Raw genomic sequence first — 26020 nt, 5'->3', positions numbered from 1 at the left:
CTGCTCTGCCTGGAACATCCTTGGAGAAGCCATTTCCAACCTGCTCTCAAGTGCTCTCCTTCACTAGAACAGGAATCTTCTCTCGGCTCCCATCAGCCCAGCACGGAGCATGCTCTGGACCATTCGTGTCTTACCCGTCTTGCAATGACGGACACAAAGCGGATAATCAGTGCTGTTTTCTGAATACTTCTGCTGCAGCGTATTTTCCCATGGATGAAAGATGGCAGGCCTCTACTTAGCTTGGCTGAGGTCGGTCATTTCACAGATTTCTATCAAACGTTAGCTGCACATCCTTCCCAGGCAAGCAATCCTTGGCCCTTCACCCACATCAGGCTTTCTTCCCACCACATTACACTCCAGCTGTTCTGAGGAAAACCCAATTCCAATGGCAGTCACAACTAGCAAGCTGCCTTGTTGACTATAATTTTTGAAAGCCTCTTGGTTATGAGATTAAAGCATGATTGGGTGAGTCACCGACATGGGTGTTTGCGTGTAATCGACAAAGTCCTGGGCTTGGCATCAGTCACCGTCCTGACTTTGCGGAGCAGTCGGCAGGATTTATCTAGAAAGTTTAGAGGTTATTCTCTTATCATCCTCACCCTCCTTTAAAGGATACAATCTTCATTTTTATGCCAAGTCTTAAGCCAGAGAAGCCTACTATCTGCTTTAAAAGCCAGTCCTGGGCAGCTTCTGATGCCCACACCTCCTTTCCAGATGGTTCCTGGAGGGCACCATGCCTGCGTAGGCGCCTAGGACTGACTCCATACCAAAGCTACTCAGGTGTGTCTGTCTCTTTAATGGAACCGTTTTCTAAAAGAAACTTCTGGGGCTAGGAAATAAGTGGAGAACCTAAATGTAAATCTTAAAACTATAAAACTGCCAGAAGCAAACATAGGAAAAAATATTCGTGACCTTGGGTTAGTCAAAGATTTCCTAGATGTGACACCCAAAGCACAATCCATAAAAAAAATTCAATAAATTAGACTTTACCAAAATGTAAAACTTTTGCTCTTCAAAAGAGTATAAAAAAAATAAGCCAGAGAGAATGAAAAGACAAGTCAAAGACAGGGAGAAAATATTTGCAAATCACAAATCCGATAGAAGATCTATATCTAAAATATAAAAAGAAATCTCAAAACTCAGTAATAAGAAACCAAAAACCCAATTAAGAAATGGGCAAAAGATATGAAGAGACACATCACCAAAAAAGATATGCAGACAGAAAGTATGCACATGAAAAAGATGCTCAACATCATTAGGGAAATGCAAATTAAAACCACAATGAAACACCACTACACACCTATTAGCATGGCTAAAACATACAAACAAACAAGAAAACCCTGATAATACCAAGTGCTGATAAGCAGGTAAAGAAACTGGAACTACTGTACATTGCTGGTGAGTGGTATAGCCACTCTGGAAAACAGTTTGGTAATTTTTTATAAAGTTAAATATACACTTGTCATATGACCCAAACTTTTCTAGGTATTTATCCAAGTGAAATGAAAACAACCATCACACAAAACCGTGTAGGCAGGGCTTCCCTGGTGGCGCAGTGGTTAAGAATCCGCCTGCCAATGCAGGGGGTATGGGTTGGAGCCCTGGTCCGGGAAGATCCCACATGCCGCGGAACAACTAAGCCCATGAGCCACAACTACTGAGCCTGCGCTCTAGAGCCTGCGAGCCACAACTACTGAGCCCGCGTGCCACAACTACTGAAGCCCGCGCACCTGGAGCCCATGCTCCGCAACAAGAGGAGCCATCGCAATGTGAAGCCCATGCACCGCAATGAAGAGTAGCCCCTGTTCGCTGCAACTAGAGAAAGCCCGTGTGCAACAACGAAGACCCAATGCAGCCAAAATTAAAATAAATTAATTAAATAAATTTAAAAAATAATAATAATAAGATGCGGGAATTCCCTAATAAAACCACAAAAAAACAAAAAAAAAACCCTGTAGGCAAATGTTATGGCAGCATTATTCATAATCGCCCCAAACTGGAAACAACCCAAATATCCTTCAACTGACAAATGGGCAAATGAACTGTGGAGCATCTATACCATGTATACATTTATACTCTGCAATAAAAATGAAGGAACACTGATACACACAAAACACAGGCGTGAACCTCAAGTCATGATGCGAAGTCAAAGAAGCTAGACTCAAAAGCTACCAACTGTCTGATTCCACTTACCTGACATTCTGGAAAAGGTAAAACTACAGGGACAGAAAACAGGAGTGGTTGCCAGGGGCTGAGGGTAGGGGAGAGCGGTTGACTACAAAGGGGTGTGCAGGAATTTTCTGGGGTGATGGAACTGTTCTATGTCTTGATTGTGGTATGTGTAGCTTGCAGAACTGTATGCTAAAAAGAGTGAAGTTTACTGTATGTAAATTATACCTTAGTTGGGAAAAAAAGTAATTCTGGCTAAAAATGTGGCTGGTGGGTCTAGGGCTTAAGGTGTTAGGAGACTAGTGACCGCAGAAGGAAGTTTCTCCCTCTCTCAGAAATGGCAAAGAAACAACTTGAGTTGATCGAACCCACAAGCAGTAAAACAAATGCAAGCCGACCCAGTAATAAAACACCATTTCCAACCTACCATATTAACAAAGATTAAATGGAACCCACAGACTCTCAATTTGGTGAGAGGCAGTGACAATGTACTATTGTTCCCTGCTGGGGAAAGCCTAAATTAGTCTAGCCTTTCTGGAAAATTATCCTGCAGCTTGTGTCAAAAGCTCTAAAACATGTACATGCTTTAGGATACCTAGAAAAATGTTATTACTAGGTGATGGGTGACTGATGGCTATTTTGGGCTTACTTGTTAATTTAAAATTTTCATAACACAAACTTGTATTACTTTTTTTTTAAGAGTTTTTGATGTGGACCATTTTTTTAAAAAATTTATTTATTTTGGCTGTGTTTGGTCTTCGTTGCTGCACATGGGCTTTCTCTAGTTGCGACGAGTGGGGGCTACTCTTCATTGCGGTGCACGGGCTTCTCATTGCGGTGGCTTCTCTTGTTGCGGAGCACGGGCTCTAGGCGCGTGGGCTTCAGTAGTTGTGGCACATGGGCTTCAGTGGTTGTCGCTTGCGGGCTGTAGAACACAGGCTCAGTAGTTGTGGCGCACGGGTGTAGTTGCTCCGCGGCACATGGGATCTTCCCGGACCAGGGCTCGAACCCATGTCCCCTGCATTGGCAGGCGGATTCTCCACCGCTGCGCCACCAGGGAAGCCCTGATGTGGACCATTTTTTAAAAAGTCTTTATTGAGTTTGTTACAATATTGCTCCTGTTTTATGTTTTGGTTTTTTGGCTCCGAGGCATGTGGGATCTTAGCTCCCCGACCAGGGATCAAACCCGCACCCCCTGCATTGGAAGGCAAAGTCTCAACCACTGGACCACCTGGGAAGTCCCAAATGTGTATTACTTTTATAATACAACAATAAAAGTTAATAAAAAAGAGAAAGTATCGCAGAAAAATAGTTATTCCCTTTAATACGGTCGTTGTAAGAATGTATTCCTGAGGAAATAGTCCAAAACAATTTTGATTAAGAATGCATAAGAATATTAATTGCAGTGTTACTTATAAAAACAAAAACTGAAAGCCACCCAACGGTAGCCACATTAGGAAGGGTTATGTAAACTGTGGTATGTCTGTTCAAAGGGAATGTTTTGTGTCTCTTATTTGAGTGACATGGAGTGTAGTGCGCGACTCTACTTCCTTCCCGTCCTTGCTCACAAATGTTGCCTGCTCTCCCTGTGACTCCAGTACCAACTGCTGAGTGCTTCAAGACACCCCCAGTCTCGTCCCTTACCGCGGTGCTCCCTCCACACACCCAATCAGACCAGACCGCCCCTCACCCGCCGCTACCAAGCAGTAGGGGCCCACCCTTCCTCGCCCCCGCACCTCCACTTCAAATCCTTCCCCTCCATCCAGACCCACCGGACGGATCCCAAATGAGTTGAAGTCTTTCCAGGCCATTGCTGCTGGTGGCCTGTACTGTAGCCCTTCCTGGGTTCTTCCCTGTTAGAGGCGGCTCTTCTGTGAGGACAGAAACGGGGCCTTTCTCAGCATCTGGGCACACGGTTAACATCCATTTGGTGTTACGTGTCAGGGGCTGTTCTAAGTGTTTTATGGGTACAATTCATTTAACCTAACATCCCCATGGCATAGTTACTATTATCATCTCCGTTTTACCGACGGTTACCTCTGAAACATGTTACCTCATTTTACTCATTTTTATCTTAGGAAACTGAGGCACAGAAAAGTTAAAGTCACACAGCTAAGCAAAAGAGTCAGGATCGGAGCCCAGGCGGCCTGTCCCAGGCCCATGCTCACCAGCTCTACACGCTCTTGTCACTGACTTGAAGCTGGCGGCCATAGGAGAGCTGAGTCTGGGCCTGGGGCAGAGTCTGGAGCAGAAGCATGTACCCCAAATGAGTTCCGAGCTAGGCCTCTGGGCAAACAGGACAGATCTCCACAGGGACCAAGAAGGAGTCCCTGGCAACAAGGAGTCAGGAATCCAGGCCTGGAAGCCGGACAGCCAGGCGGGCGGAGGGCAGGGAGAAGCTCAGGCAGAGCTCTACTCCCCTCTGAGCTCAGAAGTGTGCTCCTGCAGGCCAGCCGGGGAGGCGAGCAAGACTGCAAGTTTGGCTGGACAGAAGCTTGCAGGAAAAGCTAAGTCCCAGGACTTGGCTTGGGTGGAGGACAGGAGAATGAAGGGAGAGCTCCTTGTAATTCCCAGAGCAAAACTCGTTGTAGCAAATCAGGTTGGCATTCTCAGAGCTCAGAAACAGCTCCCAGTTCAAATGTACTTCAAAGCCAGTAGACTGTTATTCATTAGCAAACTTTCTTATTTAGGGGACTGCCAATTTAATGCTGACAAGCAGATAAGAAACCTGCTGGGATCCCCTCCCTGGGTGTTGTCCTTCAGGTCTGCACTCATTTCCTCCCACTCTGGCACATTTCTTTTAATACCGCCCCCCCCCCCCCCCCCCCGCCCTCACCCGCCCCAGGGGTGGTGTGTTCAAAATTCATGGGCAATTAAATACTTTCTAATTTGCTTTCAGTATTTGTAGTGTTTTCTTACAGCAAATTGCTAATTGCTATTTTGTACAGGAGAAAACTTTTAAAAACAGAATGACCTTGTTTCTCATTGACTTTTAACGTGGCCCCTTCAAATCATAGCTAGTGTCCCCAGATAAAATACCAGAGCAGCCACTTCCACACTCAGCCCAAACTCAACGTTTCCTGTGCACCCGCTTGCTCTCTTTGTGTCTGTATTCTGTCCATGAGAGACGTTAAGCTACTCTGAGGGCTGGGACCATGTTCTAATCTCTTTGTACCAATATCTAGCACAGTACTCTGTGCCTAGTAGATATTTTTTTTAATGTGAGAAATTAAAAACATCAGTCAAAAGGGATGTTCTAAAGGTATAAAATACTTTTAAAGCTCTTAAATTCTCTTTAGTTAAAAATGTCTGTCACGTGCCATTTAAAATGGGAATGAAAGAAGTACAAAACAAACAACTGTGTTATAATAATACCATTCTTTAAAAACGTAGGAATTTCCTGAGTAATAACAAACAGGGCCACATCTTCAAGTTCTATGGGCACAGTGTCCTTGAGCACCCATTGACCGTGGGGACATTTTGAGTGCTAGGAGCAGCTTGTAGCATGCCGCTTCTGTACCAACACCGTAGATTTATGAGTGAGAAAGAGGTTGCAGCGAAGTATCTGCCTTCTACACAGCTGATACTCAAGAACGCGGGCAGGGAGGGAGGGAAGGGAATAAAGAGACAGAACCACAGAATGATGCGAATGAAAACCCAGGCAGTACTGCATCAGGCACCGATAGGAGAAACGTGGAGAAGGAGGCAGCCTGTCGGAAGCGGCTTCTGGAGGAAGTAGGGGGCCTGCTGGGGGGAGCGAAGTGGAGGCCCAGGCCATGCGAAGGCAGGGAAGGATGAGTGAGTACAGGAGACGGGTGGGTGGGAAATGGGGAACACCAAACACCAGCCGCATCACCGAGGGCCTCCAGAGCCAGGGGGCATTTGGATCCGATGGAACAATCCAGCAGCTCGCAAACGCTGGTCTGAGATCAACAAAATGAGAAAAAGGTTTTCCACAAAGCTCAACCAAGTCTATGTGAGACTGCCCTGAATGGTGAAATTAAGTCTTCCTTTGTTTTGGTGCTAAAATGTTTTCATTTATAAAATCGTGGAGGAAGTAGACGGTAACTGGCTTTTAAAGAAAATGCTCTTGTTTGGCAAAATAAAACCTAGCAATCCTATATCTCATCCCAGAATAATAATGGAAATCTCACTATCCATGAAATCTGCTTAAGGAGACTGCAGGTTCTTGAGTGACAGGTGAAAGCAGCATTTGGGGGAACTCAGTCCGGCAGCGGAGTTCAGGACAGACAGCTAACAGAACAGCGGCAGAGCCCCCGGCTTGCAGAACCACGCAAATCGGAATCAACTGGGCCTGCCCCAAGAGGCAGTCATGGTTGAAATCTAAGCATCAGCTGCAAGGGTTCCTTTTCCCCAGTGCAGGTTTTACTAACGTCAAAGGATTCCATGTCTCTTACGTAGCTGTTTGGCTCACATTCAAGTGACGTGGGGTGTGACATGGGGGCAGGACGTGACATGGGGGCAGGACGAGGACGTGCAGAGTGTCCTGTGAATAGAAAGGGGAGAGTCCAAGAGCTTCCTAATCAGGAGAACAATTACCCAAAAGCCAGGGCCCTGGAGGAGCCAAATCTGTTCTGTCTGTCAAAGCCACTTACCTGAAAGGCTCGCATCACAGAGAGAACGGAGGCTCAGGCCACTGCCCCGCTCGACCCCCAGAAGTTTCTTATATATCATCTTGTCAGGGTGAGAGCCCTTTGTCTCACTTCACTGCCCCCTGGAAATGCTAGGGACTCAAGTTTGAATCATCTGGGCACAATCTCAACCCTAGCTGTGATGTGAGTTCTCTTCTCTTCTCAGACAGCCCAGCAGCAACTAATACAGAAACTCTGTCTTGTGGAAATCATTTCCATTAGAAGCAAAAGCAGGCTCTGATCAGAATTCACAGAGGGAGAATTAGGCTGGGGATCCCACCATGGGATACAGATCATTTCCATCTCACCATGGGGGAAGGGTCGCTGGCAGCTGATGTTAGCTCACCCCAGAAGGACTCTTTTCAAGAGGCAGGTGGGGGGGCTTGGTGCCTTGCCCACCTTTCCACGCCGGCAAATCCGGTCTCCAACAAGCCTGAGCATCTCCATTTCCGGGGGGGCACACTGGGGGTCTCTTTGCCTTCCCCTGGAGAGCCTCTTTTGCAGGGCTCCCCGAGGGGCACAGCTTGGTCTGAGGATACAGAGGTGAACACAGAAGTGCTCAGGAAGCCTTAGAAGCACTGCCAGCCCCCTGGGGTGCTAAAGCTTCCTGGCTCCTCACACCTGTCCAGGCAGCTCCACCTTGAGAAAGTCCTCATTACACCCCGTCCTAAACCCTGTATGCCCTGGCAAGTAATCAAATACCCAACCCTTTTATTCAAAAGAGGAGGAAACCTCTCTGATTCATGATAAGCATTTAATTCTCTTACATAAGCGCACCTCTCTTCTAGAGCTACAGTCCTTCTCCCAGATCACAGCTGCCGTCGTCCTTTTAAAAAGACCAGTATGTACAGAGATGCTTAAGAGACCTTGAAACACCCTTAACGACAAGCACTGGGCAGGGGCTGGAGATATAACGGTGAACAGATGCTGTCCTTACCCTTAGGGAACTTACAGTTTTAGAGAAGGAGACAGGGAAGCAAATGGAAAACGACCAGGCAACGTGAAAATGTGATCAAGACAGGTGACAGGTATAAATAAAGTGCTCTGGGAGCCCTAAGCGGGAGGGGGGATGGATGGGCTGGCCAATGCAAGCTTCTCGGCAGCAGGATTTAGTTTCAGTCTTCAGCTTCCTGGAAACGAAGAAAGGTTTACAGGGGTGGTGGTAGAGCTTTTCCCTTCTATAAGAAATGAGCCTGGATAATAGGCAAGCAGAAAGAACCAGAAGGCAAGTGAAAAGCTTCTAGAGGTGGAGTTGGAGCCACGCTTCCTTTCTAAAGTTATATAAAAAGCAGTCTTCGGAGTTCTGCTGAGGATCTATTCTGGCCGTTTTGACCAAGGGCAGAAACATCAGCTACTGGTCCCCACTGGCAGCCACTGCACTGGAGGGCACCTAGTAGTGAAGGCCACGCTAGGGCTCGGTACCCAGTATCCCCGGTACCCAGTTTGGTAGAGGGCACATTCCCCTCTCTGCCTCTGGCTACTTTCTGCTGCCTCTAATCACCCCACAATCAGAGTTTCCTTTTACAGCATTAACTTATGGGCTGTTCCAAATGCTTGAACTGGCTCAAGCTGCCTTCTCTAATCCAAACTTTATCAGTAATAGAGGGAATATTTTGATCTCGGTCTGACTTGTGTGTCTATTTCGCAGTGGTTCAGAACTCAGAAGGGAGGGGAGTGTGATGGAACACGTCCCTTAAATCTCAACAGGGTGGGCAATCGGTGACCCTCAGCTCTTCTTCACCAATCATGTCCTTCACTTTTTTCACCATGGGATTCAGGGCTTCCCTTCCCAAGCAGCCTTCTTTCACTAATCCCATCTACCTAAGAACCATCAGGTTGGGTATTCCTTTAGCCCTGTGTCAACTCACTGTGCCCTTGCTTTTACATTACTGAAGCTTCTTATAAGTACACAGAGTTCTTCACAAATTCACTAAGCAACTTTAGGGTGGAAAGTTTGTCTTCCACTGCCTAAGGCTCCTTCATAGAACTATGAGTAGTACTTGTAACACGATAGGAACTCAAGAAATATCTGTCCAGTGAGAGCCGGAAATCATGTCTGAGTCTGTATTTTTAACAACTTCCAGAATAATACTACCTGTATTCCTTCCAATTTTTGAAAATTATGAGTAATTGACTATGTGACATGCCTAAAGGAAGAGTGAGCACATGAAAAGTTTAGGGTTATAATAACAAGCTGCTCAGCAAAGTTACTCCAACACTTAACGATACAGGTTATTTTTTATGCGTATGCTAACAAGCCAAAAACAGTGATCAACTCACATAAGTGGGTGTAATTAGTGCTACTTATATACAACTAGGTCAGGTTTTCAAGCCTGACTCTTGTCCACACCTTGGGATGCGTACATGTGGATTGTCTGCTCTGGTTCCATATGAAATTAAAGTGTGATTACTAAACCAATCTCTCCTTCCAGGGAAAGATTTCAATACCCTCTGACTGGGGGGAAGTCCTGTGCCCCACGTTCCCTGAAAGCTGGAGGCTGCGGCTGCTCCCTCCTCAGCTCCACTCTTCCCCAGAGCCACCCTACATAGCCTGGGGGCTGAAGGGCTCAAGAGAGCACAGGCTCTTGGCTGTGGATTTATGTATAAATGAGATGAACAGATGAAAATGAAAATCTTGCTCATAATAATGAAACTGGTAACTGGGAAAAAAGGGGAAAATTCTGACAGGGTGATAATTACTCTTTAAGCCTCCCTGATTCTAGAACTATCTCCACGGCTGATGTGATGCGCTGCCTGTCAACATTTAACCAGAAGCTCTGAACTAGTAAAAGCCTTCCTGTACTGTTTACCATTACCTTAAAGAGAAGTGTAGCAATTCTTATGGTGGCAGAGATGACACAGAGCAACTCTGTTCTCTTTAGTCTTAATTCAATTGGATTTCCTTTTAATTATTCATGTCAGGCCAACCCAAACAATGCCTGACAGCTACACACAGGAGGTGAGAGCAACAAAAAAGGTTAGTGAAGTTACAAATGTTCTCCAAGGATCTGAGACTACAACAATAGTTCTCAGCACCATTTCAAATACAATGGGTTTCTTATTGAGCCTAACGAGTAGAAAGAAGGACTTTGGGGCGGGAGATCACTCTCCAGTCTGGACTTCACCGAGTTTAGGAAGAAGCTCTGAACCACCTCTCTTATCATTTTACAGTTTAGGACCCTTATGAGTATTTTTTTAATAATGGCTAATGCAAATAGGAAGAGCCTATGCTGTAACACATTGAACAATAGGAAAGATGAAGAAAGAATCCAAGACCACAGTCACTGGGACATTTCAGGAGACCTAGTCTGACTCAGAGAGAGAGAGAGAGAGAGAGAGAGATAGAGAGAGACCGACCCCCCCTCCCCCCCCCCCCCCCCCCCGCCCATGTAGGCAGAGAACTCCTGACAGGTATTTCCATCATAGGTGCCCTTATTCACAGGCTACTGGAAAGAGGATAAACTGCTGTGATCTTTCTGGAAGGGAATGTGGCAATGTTTCAAAATTCTTAAATATGTCTATATTTCTGACCCCATCAGCACAGTTCCAGGACTGTCCTAAAGAAATAACCAGAGATCACAATAAAGATTTATGAACATAGATGGCCATGGCACTATTTATGGTATCAAAAAATCAGAAACTAAAAATCCACAATTGGGGCAAGGTTAAATGTTTAAGAGCATATCCGTATGATGGACTATTACATAGGCATTATAAGGTTTTAGAAGAATTTTGAATGACATGGGGAAAAACTTATATAATATTAAAATGCAGAATATAAAAACTACATGTATGCTACACTAACCACTCCTCCCTCCTACCTGAAGTGGGAAATTCATAAGAAATCATAATATACCGAAATATTAACAAGAATATACTTTTGCTTTCATAATCTGATTTAAAGCTTCCTTTCTAAGGAAAAAGTGGGGACCAAAGGGGCCTAACTAAGAACAGAGTGGAGGAACTAAGAACAGAGCAGGAGGAAGTGTTTCTCGCCCTCCTGTGTGTCTGGTGCCACATGCCTCCCCACTACAGCTCATTTCTCTGCAGCTTAAGGACCACTTCGATGCTGTTGGCTCCCAAGTGGCTACCTCTAGGTGAGCCCTCCTGACTGACCTCCAGACCTCTATGCCCACATGCTTATTCCACATCCCGACCTGTTCTGTCTCCAGCTGGCCCCTCAAACTCAACAGACCCTCAACGGAAGTCATCTGCTTTCTTCTCAGCTCTCCTATCCTAAGGTATTTCCTGGTCAGTCCGTGGCACTGCATCAATGCCCGTGCCTGAACCTGAAGCCCGACCCCCTGAGTCAAATCTCTTCCCTCACCACCCGCCCCCTCCCTTCCACATCGAATCAGGACAGTCAATTTGTCAAGGCTTCCCGATCCTCCTTCCTCGCTCGGATCTGTGATTTTCTCTCTCCCCAGGGGCTCGATCTCAGGTTGGGCCCTTGTCGTTTCTCTCTTGGAATATAAGATTCCTTTACTTTCTTCTTTCAGTCTACTCTCCATACTACAGCCAGTAAGCTCTTTCTAGAACACAGTTCTGATCACGTCCCTTCTGTATCTGAAATTGTCCCGTGGCTCCCCGAGCCCGTTCCTGCAGACTTCATGGCCTGGCCCCTGCTCCCTCCTTTAGCTGCTCTCTCTTCGCACGCCACACCACACGACCTGGAGCAATCCGACGCTCCCCAAAGGCGCCACCCCTCGCCCCTTCCACGCCTGCACCAGCGCTTTGCATGAAATGCCCCACCCCTTGCATTCGGAGCCTGGCTGGCCCCTCAAGTCTTTTAAAGGCCTTGGTGTACACGCTGCCCCTGCTGGGAGGTCTTCCCTGGTCCCGAGACTGGGCCCATCCTCTCCAACGCAGTCTCACCACACTCTGCGACAGCTCTGTCGCAGCACTTTACGTTTTCTGTGTGGTCTGCCGGCTCCTTCACTACACTATAAACTTAAGGACGGGGACTGTTCATTTCCAGCACCTACCACATACTTGCTTTCCGTACCCAATAAATGCTTTCTGAAGACATGCTGACGGGGGGACTCTATGACTAAGCAAATAGACACCAAGTCCACAAACATATCCAGCCACCTGGTCGATAGCTTACTCTTGTGCTCAAGTGATGACACAAGTAATAAGATCAAGGAAGAGCCAGATAGGATGATTATGCCCATCCTTCTGACCTTGCACCAACTATCATACTGTACAAAAATTAACCAGCAGACAGCTGGAATGCTCATTTCTTAAAAATAACTGCATTGTAGAGAAGGAACAGAAACATACTTAACTATATTTTTAAATGCACGATCCAGCAAAACACGTTGCTACATTCAGCAGCAGGGGTCGGGGGGAGAAACGCCATACAGCTTTCTGTGAGTCAAGTTTTGCAATGACTGTCTTCCCACCTTCGGGCTCCTACCAGATGGCGGAGCCAGCGTCTCTGCAGGTGGGCTCAGGAAGGCGGGGCGGATGGGATGAGATCTGACTGTGAAGAGGCTGCTGAGCTCGCAGAGGTGGGAAATTAAGAACCACTGCTCTTTTTGCTTCAGGCTAATTAAGGCTACCTGACTGTAAATAGGGTAAGGGAACTGGTGCTAAACGGATTCATTCCTTTACTTCTAGCCTCCAACCGGACCTGCTAAGCATGATACTAATCAAAGGAACAATTTACTTAATTGCATGAAACTATCCCGAGAGGTAACTCAGCGCAAGTGTTCTCTATTACCAGCCCAACTCCCCAGTGCAGTGGTGACGGGCTGTTAAAAGCTGACTGGGTAAGAGAGCTGGATTTCATTTAAGCAGGGGTCAGCATACTGTGGACCACAGGTCAAATGTGGCCTACCACCTACTTTCTGTATGGCTCACGAGCTAGGAACGGTTTTTATATTTTTAAATGATTCACAAATAATCAGAGGAAGAATACTGTTTTGTGACATGAAAATTATATGAAATTCAAATTTAAGTGTCCTTAAAGTTGTACTGGGACACAGCCTCACTCATCTGTTTTTCTGTCCCTGGCTGCTTTCACACTACAACAGCAGGGTTGAGTAGTTGAGACAGAGACCAGATGGCCTACAAAGCCTAAAATATTTGCTATCTGGCCCTTTGCAGAAAGTCTGCCGAGCCCTTACTTAAAAGGCTGGGCTAGGCCAAGGTCATCCATAATAGCATTCCACAGCAGCTTGGGTCCCAAGGTATCTAAAAATTGTTTCCACCAATAAGTTTACCTTTATGATCAAGTCCACTCAAAGAAACTGCCTGAAGTTTGGGCTTCAGAACCGTGCCAGGTGGGAATCATAAGATGAAGCTGAGGGGGCTTCCCTGGTGGCGCAGTGGTTGAGAATCTGCCTGCTAATGCAGGGGACATGGGTTTGAGCCCTGGTCTGGGAGGATCCCACATGCCGCGGAGCAACTAAGCCCGTGAGCCACAACTACTGAGTCTGCGCGTCTGAAGCCTGTGCTCCGCAACAAGAGAGGCCGCGATAGTGAGAGGCCCGCGCACCGCGATGAAGAGTGGCCCCCACTTGCCGCAGCTAGAGAAAGCCCTAGCACAGAAACGAAGACCCAACATAGCAATCAATCAATCAATCAATCAATCAATCAATCTTTAAAAAAAAAAAAAAAGATGAAGCTGAGAATTTAGTAAAGGCTCCTTTAGTTTGATGGAAACATCAGATTTTCTTCACTATAACTTTCTCTAAATTCAGAAAGTCAACGGCTCAGCAGGAGTCATTCACATCCCCCGACCACCTGCCGGGGACCCCAGAAGTGGCACAGTTTCCCGCAGTCATGCTCGTTTCTCCAGAAGCCCTCACACAGAGTGGCCTCTAAGTGCTATCACCTGACTGAGCAAGGTCGGGCTGGAGAGAAAGCGCCAGAAAGCTGTAGGTGTAGTTTCCTGACAACAGTCAATATTCCCTAAGAAGTTTTTGTTTGGGGGCTCTATTTAGCACCCCACTGTCCTCCCTTGCTATCCTTTCTGAAGGCAACGGCCCAGGCACAGAACTCCAAAAGGAGCCGAGGCCTTGCCATCCTATCATGTCAGAGTCAGGCAGGGTCATCTCCACCCCTAGGAGGGAGCAGGCTACCAGGTGTGCACAAACAGAAGTGCCAGGGAGCTTGCGCACTCCCCCGAACCAGAGCAGGGGGTGGAGGCCTCTCACGGTTCCCCTTCCCCAAAGCTCAAGATTTGCATATCATTATAAGCCATTATGATTACTTTTACTACAAACACAAAAAAGTCTGGGACTCCCTTTATGGGAGTCTCCTTTTAAGAAACAGGAGTGACGTGTTATAAATCCATAAAATAACACAAGCATCTGCGTTCAATTCTAGATTTAACATGGCAGCAGAAAACAAGGGATATTATTCAACTCATCCAACCAAAAAAGCACACAGAATGCACTCGGCACCTGCACTGACTTTCGGGGCAGCGAAACAAAGGAGCATCATTTCACTGAACTAGGACCTCTTAGAACTAGGTTCGCCCTCGAGGTAAAAAAGATGCTCGGAGTAGTCAAACCAACCTCGAAGGCAGTGCTTCGCAGTCTGTTTCACACCACAGTACGTACAGAACTTGCTAATATTTGAGCATACACTGGGTAAGCACACAGGACGGCAGGCAGGTGGTCCCCGGGGACTGGAGCCAGCTCAGGTGGCCCGGCGGCCTGAGGGTGCACTATCTCAGACATGGGCCAGGCAGCTCTGGCCGAAGCTGCTGCCTGCAGTCACCCAGTGATCGAGTTGCTCTGCGTGTCTGCGGTCACTGTGACCTCCCAACCAGTCCGTCGTCGACCTGACACACAGGCCCCACGCTGGTGTCCTCCACCTCACTCATCCTGGAGAGCATCACAGGAAACTGATTTCTTGGAAAGGCAAAACTGCTGGCTTAGCAGGTTTATTCTGCGTCCGAGGGCGTACAGCGCGACACAGATGTTGTCCCCTCTCACGGAGGCCTCTCATAGACCCTCTCTAATTGAGGCTAGTGTAGGAGGACATATTTTTTTTAGGACTGCCACCAAAAACGCGGACACAGTGAACTGGGGCAAAGAAAGCATCAGAGAGCAACTCCAAACAGCAGGCCATGCCAAAAGCACTGAGGAAAAACGGATTTTCGTGAGGGCAAATGCAGGCAGTAGGCACAGGAGAACAAACGCAGGGACTGCTGAATGGGGCCATTTAGCTGATTTATAAAGGATCTTGCCAGTGTCCCTTGCTACAGGAGATTGATGTGCTCCTTCTTCTAAAGCTGTGGTCCACACACTTGTTTTCTGGGGAACCAAGGAATCAGCTCCAAGGATGCAATTCCATTATTTTCAAACCTTAATTAACTGGAACCTAATTAGGACTTGAAGGGTTTTTTTTTTTTCACTTTGAAGGAAAACTTTTCTCTCTCAAGTCAGCATGGTGTAAATGGAGGAAAAGCGAACAAAGAGTGGGCTATCTGGATTTCTTGCATATAAGCAACTCATCTAACCTTTGGGGACTTCAGCTTCTAATCTATAAATCGAGAGGGCTGATGAGATACAGGTATCTAAAGTTATTTTCATTGGGACTGACATATACACACTACTATATATTATAAAAGAGATAACTAATAAGGACCTACTGTATAGCACAGGGAACTCTACTCAATACTCTGTAATGACCTCTATGGGAGAAGAATCTAAGAGTAGATATATGCATATGTATAACTGATTCACTTTGCTGTACAGCAGAAAGAAAACACTGTAAATCAACTACACTCCAATAAAAATTAATTAAAAAGTTATTTTCAGCAATAAAATTCTGACTCTAAGACATGCCAACAGATCAGTATCAATCTGAAACTGTGATCATTCTTCTACCCTGACTACCACACCCCTCCTAATGCGAGTTGAGATTGCTGATGGTCTTTTACAGTGTTTAGTGTATTTAACATATTTAATTCAATCCAATTTTAAAACAATCTGATGGGGAAAGGTTTCTAAAATGGTATAACAGAACCCTCTCATTTGATGTGCCTGAAGCAGTCAGTGGTGGGTTAGTTTTTCCAGAAGCTGGCTAAAGAGGGGAATCATACAGAAGAGACACATACATAACTAGACATTTGTTTTACTTAATTTATATAAATCTACATTCATTCACGTTTAGAAAAAATGTAAATCTTTTTGAAAAGGTATGCTAATTGGATTTCTACATACTTTTTTCTGATAAACTACTCATAATTCATCACGTATAATTTATAGTTTTTGTTTCGTTAAAAGAGTGAGAGCTTAGACATCTGGAAAGCAATCTCAGTACAGAATTCCTCCTGAATTTTATGATCTTTTCCCCCACTCTTCTATAGTTGTCACACCCAAACAGCAGAATTTTTGGAGATTCTTCTTCATCAAGTGTTTCCAAACAATTTAACTTAGTTTTCACAGAAACACCAGCTTTTAAAAATGTTCTTACTTGATCAATTTACTTAATATTCAGTTAAACTGCATAATTATAACAACATGTACAACTGGCGTAGCCAGGATGGGAATAAAGAGGGCTGACTCTTGATACACACAACTCCTCTGGTGGAAGGAGCACAGCCAGCGCGTGCAGCACACCGTGGGCACTGGTCACTGTGTCGGGCAGAAGGGGCGGCGAGCACTGGCTGAGAGGACCACGGGGCGGCCAGGTGAGGAGTCCAGGGACGCAGGTGGAGAGGCTTGTGTAGGGCCTGGGAAGAAGGGCAGGGCTGGAGAAACTAATTTTGGTGTCATCAGCATCCAACTGGTAATTAAAATCATAAGAACACAGGAATTCATTCAGGGAGGGAGTGTGGATAGAGAAAAAGAGGGTGGGGTAGACTCCAGGGAACGCCAACCATAAAGGGGTGAGCAGAGGAAGAGGCTCCTGCAAAGGGACCAGCAGGACATGACTAGAGATGTATGAAGAGAAGCAGAGAACCAGGAGGTGAGCTTCAAAGGGCCAAATGCAGGACAGAAGTCCAGGAAGCAAACACTGAGAAGCGTCCTTGGATTTACAACCAGGCAGCCGCTGGTAAGTGAGAATGAGGTTCACATCCCGAAGAATGATCTCACTAAAGCAAGGAGAGGAGATCCTCTATCCTCTTCCATGCCCGTGACGCCTCTCCCACTGGCTCTGCCCTCTCCTTCAGCAGCCACTCTGCCTACTGTCTCCCAAGTGGCATTCTCGAGCAGACAGGTCTGCTCAGGCTACCTGAGCCCAGGCAAGGGAAGGAGGGGCATGAGGGTTCCAGAAGATGCCTTGACTGCCCCAAGCACAGGCAGAACAGACGACCCATTTGTCCCAAGAGCCGCTAACTGATGCGTAGGCCGAGGGCAGCAACTGTCTGCCATGCCTTCTGAGAAGCATTTGTGTACGTTTATCACAAAGAGTAGGATGCAATGAAAGCTTCAATTAGAAAGTTTTAAAACAAGGCTTTTGAGATCTCTCCAAGCTGAAAGGCTCAGAGAAACAAGTCTCTGCGAGGCTGCGCTCTGCCAATGGTCTGACGAACGGCTCCCTCAGCCAATCCTGTGGCCCAACTCATTTTCCAAACTCCCAGAGACTTCCCACAGCGTACAGAGACCAGGGGAGGAGAGCGAGTTCTCTGGGGCTTGGGTAAGAAATATAAATGAGAAGAAAAAGGCTGCACAACGTGGAACAAAGGCTCTACTCTGTAACGTACTGGCAAGTAACGAGGAAGGAGTTGCTGGGTCTTAAGCGTTACCAGCTCTCAGACGTGGAAGTCGACCAGGTCTGAGCGGCAGCTGTCTGCGTCCCAGAGGGCTGTCAGCATGTCTGTCATACTCAAGAGCAATCGATACTATTCCGGGCCATCGCTTTCTTCAACAGCCAACGTTCTACAGTCTCCTCAGTTCTCTGCTTTTTCAGAGATTAATCCAGATATTTGTAAACATATAAATCTTTTGGAAGACAAGCCACCCAGATGGGCACCACCCTTTCACCTCGGCTCATGTCATCAGGCCCTGGGTGCCTGTGGAGTTGGGAGGGCAGGTGGGGGTGGCTCCTGCCTGCCTCAGAGGACACTATTTTAGCGCAGGGATTGAGGAAAGGAGGAGGCAGGAGCCCAGGACTGCCACGCTAAACCTCACACACACTGGGTTCTGGCCGAAGTCAAATCTGCCGGTTGTTGAAAAAAAAGAAGCGACTGACCTGATCCAAACGAAGTGCGCCGTCCACAAACCGCTGTTTGCGTAATTCCTTTGCGATACCGTGGAGGTTCAGAACAGCCCGGTGCACCTCCTCGCTGGCGTGCTCCGGGGAGACGGGGGGCAGCTCCTTCTCGGGGATTTTCCTAGTCGGGCCTTCAATCATGCTCTGTGCATGTTCATAGCTCAGTTTGGCGCAGGAGCGGATGATAGTCTGGCCAAACCATTCACTGAGGATCTGCAAAGATGGACAGATTGTGAGGGAGAATGTTTTTCAGCTTTTTCTTTCACGCAACTGTTCATTCGTACAGATTCTACAGATTCACTGAGCGCCGGCTTTGTGCTCAGAGTGCCATTTGGCTCTGGCGGGGTACAAAGAGCAGTCAGATGGGGCGCTACCGCCCTTAGGGAGCTCAGGGCACGGACTTCGCAGGCGGTGGAAGTCGACGAGCGGCCTCTAAGCACGTGGGAGGCACGGGCGAGGCCCAGCAGGAGGCTTGAGGCGAAGGGCCTGCTGGAGGCTTTCTCATGAGTTGGGAAAGTGGCCCTCAATGCCAAACTGGAAGAGAGAAGAAGGGATGGACGCCGAAGATGTGACAGGTGGGGAATCTCACTGGACCTGATGGGGGCTGAAGGAGAAGGTGCGGCCACGGACAGAAACAGAGAACACAGGTGCAAAGCAGGACGGAGGTAGAGAGAAAACCAATTCCAGTTTGCTCTATTTGGAGCATTTATGTAGAGACAAAGGTCCAGAACAGGGTTTCTCAGCCCTGGCACTACTGGGCTAATTTTCTCTTGTGCTCTGTAAAACGCTCAGTGGCATCCTTGGACTCTACCCACTAAATGCCGGTAGCACCTCCCCCAAACCCCGAGATGAAAACCAAAAATGTCTCCAGACATTGCTAAATGTTCCCTGGGGGAAACGCAGCCCAGCTTGAGAGCATTTCAGCAGTGGTGCTTGCTGAGTGGTGGGATTAAAGATGTTTAATCCTTTCAATGTGTCTGTATTCTCTATAATGAACAATTATTACTTTTAAAACAAAAATAAAACATTCAAATATTTTGGGGACTCCTGGGTCTGAGGTGCAGGGAGGAGATCCAGAGGGCAATCTGTAGCAGGCAGTCGGGGCCTGGGGCAATGACTGGGGTGAAGGTGGGAGCTGGCATCGTCGACCAGAGGGCCCAAGAAGGGAAGTGGGTAAGTAGGAGAGTCGAGGCTGCATTCTCTACGCCCTCCTCCATTTTGGGGAGCCAAAAGAGAAGCTGGAGAATGGAAACACACAAAAAACAAGGGAGTTCAAAGAGACAGGAGAAAGATCAGGAGCGTCCAATATTAGGAAAAGCAGGAGAAAAGGCCTCAGAGAAGGGGTACTCAAAAGCTACAGGAGACACTCAACGGCACTTCTGACCAGAGAGGCACCGCTTACACATTTTCTGTATGGCAACTATTTAACTCACACAGCAACCCTAGGAAGTAGGTATTTTATTATCCTCATTCTGCAAATGAGGAAAGCAAGGCAGAGACACATTAAATAAGCTGCCCAAGGTCATACCACTAGAGAACGGCAAAGCCAGGAACTGAACACAGGCAGGCCCGTCCCAGAGTCTGAGCGCTCAACCACTAGTGTATGTCGAATGCCACTTGGATGTCAAGGAAGATGAAAACAAAGAAAAGGTCTTTGCATTTAGCATTTTGTTACTGGTGGTCTTTAGGAAGGCTATTTTAGGGGGAAAAGTATGGGGCGGGGCGGGGGACAGGGTCGAATTGCAAAGATCTCAGGCATGTGCTGGGAATGGATTACAGGGATGCTGCCACAGTGCTTCTTCTCGCCCTCAGGGCGACCAGAACCCTGCCTTCCCTCAGCCTGGCACACACACGCCACGTGCCAGTCAAACAGCAACATCTTCTGCGTGTGTTATGATGGGAAAAAGTTTGGGAAGCTCTGGGTTAAGGATGGGTGAGGGACTTCCCTGGTGGCACGGTGGTTGGGAATCTGCTGCCAATGCACGGGACACGGGTTCGAGCCCTGGTCCGGGAAGATCCCACATGCTGCGGAGCAACTAAGCTCGTGCGCCATGACTACTGAGCCTGCGCTCTAGAGCCCGCAAGCCACAACTACTGAGCCCGTGTGCCTAGAGCCCGTGATCCGCAGCAAGAGAAGCCACTGCGATGAGAAGCCCGCGCACCACAACGAAGAGTAGCCCCCGCTCGCCGCAACTAGAGAAAGCCCACTCGCAGCAATGGAAACCCAACACAGCCAAAAATAAATAAATAAATAAATGTATTAAAAAAAAAAAAAAAAAAAAGGATAGGTGAATGTCCAGCAGTAGAGGCAATGCAATGAGCGTGGGTGACCGCTTCCAGAAGGACAGGGAAGTTGTTGAGCAGGCAGGACAGAGGACTGTGCCGTGTGTGCAGGCAGGGGAAGAAGCCAGTACAAAAGGAAGGCTGAGGATGCGAGAGAGCAAAGGGAGTGGTGCCAAGTAGTGCCAAGGCGACCCCTCCAGGAGAGAGGAAAAGTGGCCTGGAGAGGGCAGGAAGAAAAGGGGAGGTGAGGGGGAGGAGATCTCGAGGGGAAGAAGAGGGAAGGTGAGAGCACTCACAGTGGATGGCCCCGATCTCTGGAAAAGTGTAGGACAAAGAGTGAAGGGGGCTGGGTGGGGTTCAAGGGCACGAAGACAGTGGAGAAGGTCAGAGATAAATGCTGTGGGAAATGTGATTCATGAGCAGGGAAAAGCCAGATGTGCTGAGGGGCAGAGGGGGCTTGGGAGAAGGGAGGGAGCTCCAATCGGCCGCAGAAACTTTCTCCCCGGGCTTGCAAACACCCTTTTCATCAAGTAAACCACTGTGGCCACAACTTCAGAGACAAGACTTCCCGAAAAAGACCATCTGAAGGGTCCATATGTGTTTCCAGTGGGGAACGGGAGAGCCCAGCCCACAGCTGTCCACACCACAAAACCTCTAGGGCACACAGCTCCTACCCTGGATGGCTAGACAGACCCCTCTGATACCCTCTCCTTCCACTGAAGGAAGAACCAGTACTCTTGAAATGGCAGCCATGAAGCACAGGAAGAGAATGGCAGCAACCTCTCACATTTTTCTTTAGTTCAGTGCAAAGAGCCTTATTATGAAGAGTCTTGAATCTGTAATATCAGACTTTCTTTCTTTAAAAAAAACCCCTCAAACTATACTTTCTGGATTATTCCAAGAACTACTCCTATCTCAAAATACAAGCAATTCAAATACTGTGCTCATGACTCTTCTGCTGTGGCAAGCGGGTCCTAAACTTGGCTCTCAGGAGGTGTCTGTGTGTGCTGAATGCAAGAGAAATTGTAGAGGCAGTTCTAGGGACTGCCCAACAGTCCTGTGGGGAAGTAGTGCGTGCAGGTCTCCAGAAGAGCCCCTTTCAAGGTCAGCCCACGCTTGTCCTTCCATCACATCCACATTTCCTGAAAACTCCCCACTAATGGAGCTGCTCCAACCTCCGCTAGGACGACAGGGCCACGACCTATTCATTCTTGCGGTCGCAAAGTTTTCCCCCTGGAGATTCAGCTTGTTTCCTTTTCTCCATTTCATTCCAACCCCAGTCAGTCAATCCTCCTCCTTCTGTGTGTCCACACCTTTAGCTTGGGGAAATGTTCCTTTCTGTTCGATTCCACTCCTTTTTCACACACTCCCTCAGGCATCCAGCTCATAGGCTATCTGGCCTCTTGGGGTCTGTGTCCCCTTTTCCTAGAAGACACAGGTAAGCCTTGCACACTCACACAGGGTAACCACCGCACACAGGGCAGGGAGTCTCGGACCACCCTGACTGGGCATCCATTTTCATGCAAACTGGCGGGTCAAGAACTGCTTTAAAAAGCTAGTGAAAGCTCCAGGCCCTCTCCCCTGAAGCATTTACAAACAAAATTTTGCAGTAAGTTCCAGGAGGTTCCTAGACACCCTGCCACCCTGAAGTCCACAGATCCGGGCTCTTAACAGAACTTTGTTGCTCCCTCTGAACCCTCATTTATAGGGCTGAGCCCTGACCAGGGGCCACTTTTCATCCTGAGGAGTTCTTAAAATGTATTAACTGTAACTTGACAAAATCAGCAGTCTCGCACTCCTCATCAAAACTTGCTAGCAATACAAAATGGCTGCACTATCTCAGTCAGTTTGAGCTACTTTTTTTTCCTAACGGGCACCTCTGCTCCTTCAGCTTGTTTCCTTATCAGTCAATGACAGCACCCACGAACACCAGCAAATCTGAGACTCCGCGCTGATGAGAAGCTTCCCACAGCTCTTTCACCTTACTTGAGCCTCCCCTCCTTTAATGCCTGCATTCCAGAAAATCTGTACCTTTTTTTAAATTTATTTATTTATTTATTTATTTTTGGCAGTGTTGGATCTTTGTTGCTGCACGCGGGCTTTCTCTAGTCGAGGCGAGCGGGGTCCACTCTTTGTTGCAGTGCGCAGGCCTCTCACTGTGGTGGCCTCTCTCTTTGCGGAGTATGGGCTCTAGGGTGCGCAGGCTTCAATAGTTGTGGCATGCGGGCTCAGTAGTTGTGGCGCATGGGCCCAGTTGCTCCGCGGCATGTGGGATCCTCCCGGACCAGGACTCGAACCCGTGTCCCCTGCATTGGCAGGCGGACTCCCAACCACTGCGCCACCAGGGAAGCCCTGTACCTTCTTTTTGAACATACAAAGGGCTGAAGTGGAAGCTCTGAAGCGCCAAAAAGAACTTCCTGGCCCAGTGACGGTCGGGCAGCAGAACCTATCCTGCTTCAAAACAATCCAGTGATTCTGGGAATCATACCTGACACACGGACTAAAAAAATTCTTAGGCCAAGAAACCACATTGTGGGGCGGCAGCAAGGATGCCCATCGCAGCCTTACCCAGAGAAGGGCAACAGGAAAGCAGAGACCCAAACGGGGCCAGGCGGGGGGTGTTGGTTTCCGGGGGCAGCATGCCTTACAGTACAGGAGGAAGGGCTCTCTGGATGGAACACCTCATTAATTTCCAATTTGGAAACTGGATTCACATCAACGCCCTGTTCGTAACCAGGGCCAGTGGCAGAAGACAAAAGGACAAAGAGTTTTTCATGGAAAAAGTAAAAAAAGCCACGAGGAGCTTCATAAACAGAACCCTTCAAAGAAGAATCATGTCCTTCCTCTTCCCTTCGTTTAATCACAGGATTTGGGTCACTCCCTTTCTGCAGGCGGCAAGTTTCCTGCATATACTCTAGGACGTTCTTATGTGGAACGTCAGATTAAATATCTTGCCAATACCGACGGAAGGCATCTGGCTGGAAAAAAACCTGGTTAGAAACGAGCAAATACTGTCTACCTCAAGATCTACTTTCCGGTACCAGGTAGGACAGGAAGTGGCTCAACACTGCAAAGCACCTGGCCCTGCTCGGTGGCAGAGCTCTCATGCCTGCGATCCTTTAAAATCTCTCCAACACATCTGGGGGGAGTGCATTATTCAGCCCATTTTACGTTGAGAGAAAAGGTTGGGGATTTGTGAAAAGTCACAAATCCTAAGTGACAAGTGAAAAGTCACAAAACTCCTAAGTGACAGCCAGGATCAGCTCAGACTCAAAATCTAGTGCTATTTTTATTATATTTCAGCCGAAGGTTACAAAATAGTGAAGTAAACAAAATAATATCAAGTTTCTATATTTTATAGCTACAAAGTTGTGAGAAAACCATATCCTTTGAAAACAGTTAATTTCCATTCAAATGTATTTAAAAATTTATCTTCTAAAAAATATGTCAGTGTCTCATTAAGAAATATTTGGTTCGAAAAACTGCTAATCGGGTTAATTTGTAATTTTAAGTAATTAGATGCAAAATCACTTCTGTAACAGCTCTGGGCTTCTATACGTAAAATATTTGGTTCAAAAAAACATATCAGGAAAATGAACTTATTTACAAAACAGAAACAGCCTCACAGACATAGAAAACAAACTTGTGGTTACCAAAGGGGAAAGAGGGGGAGGGATAAATTAGGAGTTTGGGATTAGCAGATACACACTACTATATACAAAATAGATAAATAACAAGTCCTACTGTATAGCACAAGGAACTATCTTCAATATCTTATAATAACCTATGATGAAAAAGAATATATACATATTGTTTTTCAGCTATATATATACACACATATACATATATACAGCTGAACCACTTTGCTGTACACCAGAAACTAACACAACATTGTAAATCAACTATAATTCAATAAAAACACATACACAAACAAACAAATGGAAAACGTAACAGGAAGAAAGAAACATTTTCCTGCCTGGAACAAAACCAGGCTGTTGAGGTGGCCAGGGCAGGGGTATGCAGATTTCTGCCGCTTCTTAGCTGTGGACACGAGGCAACGACCCAAGGGTGGGGAGGCCCAGCGGTGAAAAAAGGCAAAGGTACCGAGAGGAATGTGTCCGAAAAGAAACCGGGCAGAAAGAGGCAGGGCTCGAAGACAGCTCGGGGAGGCTGAGGGCAACACGTCTGTGATGGGAGGGTGCTGGTGACGTCATGCAGGGAGCAGAGGCGGGGGGGGGGGGGGGCGGCGGCGGTGAGGAGCCAGCAGGGGTCTCCTCGGCTGGGCCTGCTCCTTGCACTAGGCCTATGGTGAAGGAGTGAAGTACAGGTCACTTCTTAAAGAAGAACAGAGAAGACCGTGATAGGATCAAAGAGTAAGAAACAAGACGGAAGCACCGTCAGCAATACACTTCATCTAGACCTAGCTGTGTCCTCGCCTACTGTGGCCGGACTGCGCCTGTTACCCGAAAACTGGGTTCGCCTCTTGCTGGGTGTCAAGCCAAAAGACACAACCAAGCCAAAGAGCGGGGGAAGGAAGGATTTATTACTTGCAGCGAGTAAGGAGAATACTGGGGATCTTTCCCAAAGAAATACTGCTGGCTTTTAATCTGTGTTTTCCAGATACAAGGAAACCTTTCCCCTTAAGCTAATTATAACCTACAACAACTTGGTAAATTATACCTTTGTGGGTAGGATTGAGACATTTTTCTTTTCTCTCTACCTGATTCCTCTAAAAATGGAAAACTCTTAGATTCCCAGCAGCCTTATCAAGGACTCTTAACTAGCTCATGTGCAACAAAACTAAAGGAAATTCTCTAGTGAAACTGTCACAGAGTATAACTACTTATGACAAATACCACAGCTTGCTTTAAGTCTACTGCTAAAAGCACATGTATAATGTCTGTGTGACAGTTCAGTATAACTGATACAGTGTATAGCCTATAAAATGTTTCCCCATTAACACACCTCTGAGCCTGTTCACTATATCTGATTGGTTTTCCCCCAACATAGACAACTAGGCAACTATATATAAACAAAAAGGAGGCCTGGCACCACGGGACATGATGGATGCCAGGCAGCAATCACCCTGGCATCAAGGGACAGATATCTGACCTATCAAAAGATTTGCAATCAAAAGGGGAAATGATAAAATAAATTTTCACACACTAAGTTAGGTATGGGAAAGCCATTCTGGCTAATACATGATTTAACTTGAACTTTACAGTGACCAGAATGGCCTGTTTAGAGGCCTATTGAACATGCTTTGTACATCCGCTTTTACCATTAAGGAAAATAATGAATTCAGAAATCAAAAACAGAGGCCATCATCGCTCACACAGAGGCCTTCATGAAATGTACCCAGCAAGCCTCAGAACGACAGTAATCAGGCTGTCGGTCTGCTGAACTCTGAAGTTTCTATGATGAAAAAAGCGGTCCTACAGAACCGCGTGGCCCTTGATATTTTAACAGCTGCTCAAGGAGGAACTTATGCTATAAGGCATGCTGAATGCTGGTTTTTATACCTGGTGAGTCTTCTCATGTGACTCACCTCATGACGCATATGAAAAAAAATTAAATCTCTTCTCTGAATGGTCCTCTTCCCAGTTTAGGGAAAATACTGGGAGAATGGTTCGGTTCAGGGGTCTCTTGGATCAAGTCCCTGCTAATGATGTTGCAAAATTGTTGTTAACTGTCTCTCCTGCTGTGCCTCTCCTACACCTGCTAGAATAATGCTATGC

General features: G+C 47.0%; 1 protein-coding gene across 2 annotated transcripts in view; it reads right to left on the bottom strand.

Annotated features, from left to right (window-relative positions):
- The window catches only part of DIS3L2 (DIS3 like 3'-5' exoribonuclease 2), a 380422-nt gene that overhangs the window by 57041 nt on the left and 297361 nt on the right, over positions 1-26020 (bottom strand). For both annotated transcript variants that reach the window (XM_082466171.1, XM_082466170.1), the window contains one exon: positions 17979-18212. In XM_082466171.1, coding sequence (XP_082322297.1) covers positions 17979-18212 — 234 coding nt within the window. The remainder of the gene's footprint in view (positions 1-17978; positions 18213-26020) is intronic.

This window comes from Balaenoptera physalus, assembly GCF_965194825.1.
Source record: "Balaenoptera physalus genome assembly, chromosome: 6".
Lineage (NCBI taxonomy): Eukaryota > Metazoa > Chordata > Mammalia > Artiodactyla > Balaenopteridae > Balaenoptera > Balaenoptera physalus.
Note: the sequence above shows the minus strand (reverse complement) of the source record. Positions and strands in the feature narration are given on the sequence as shown.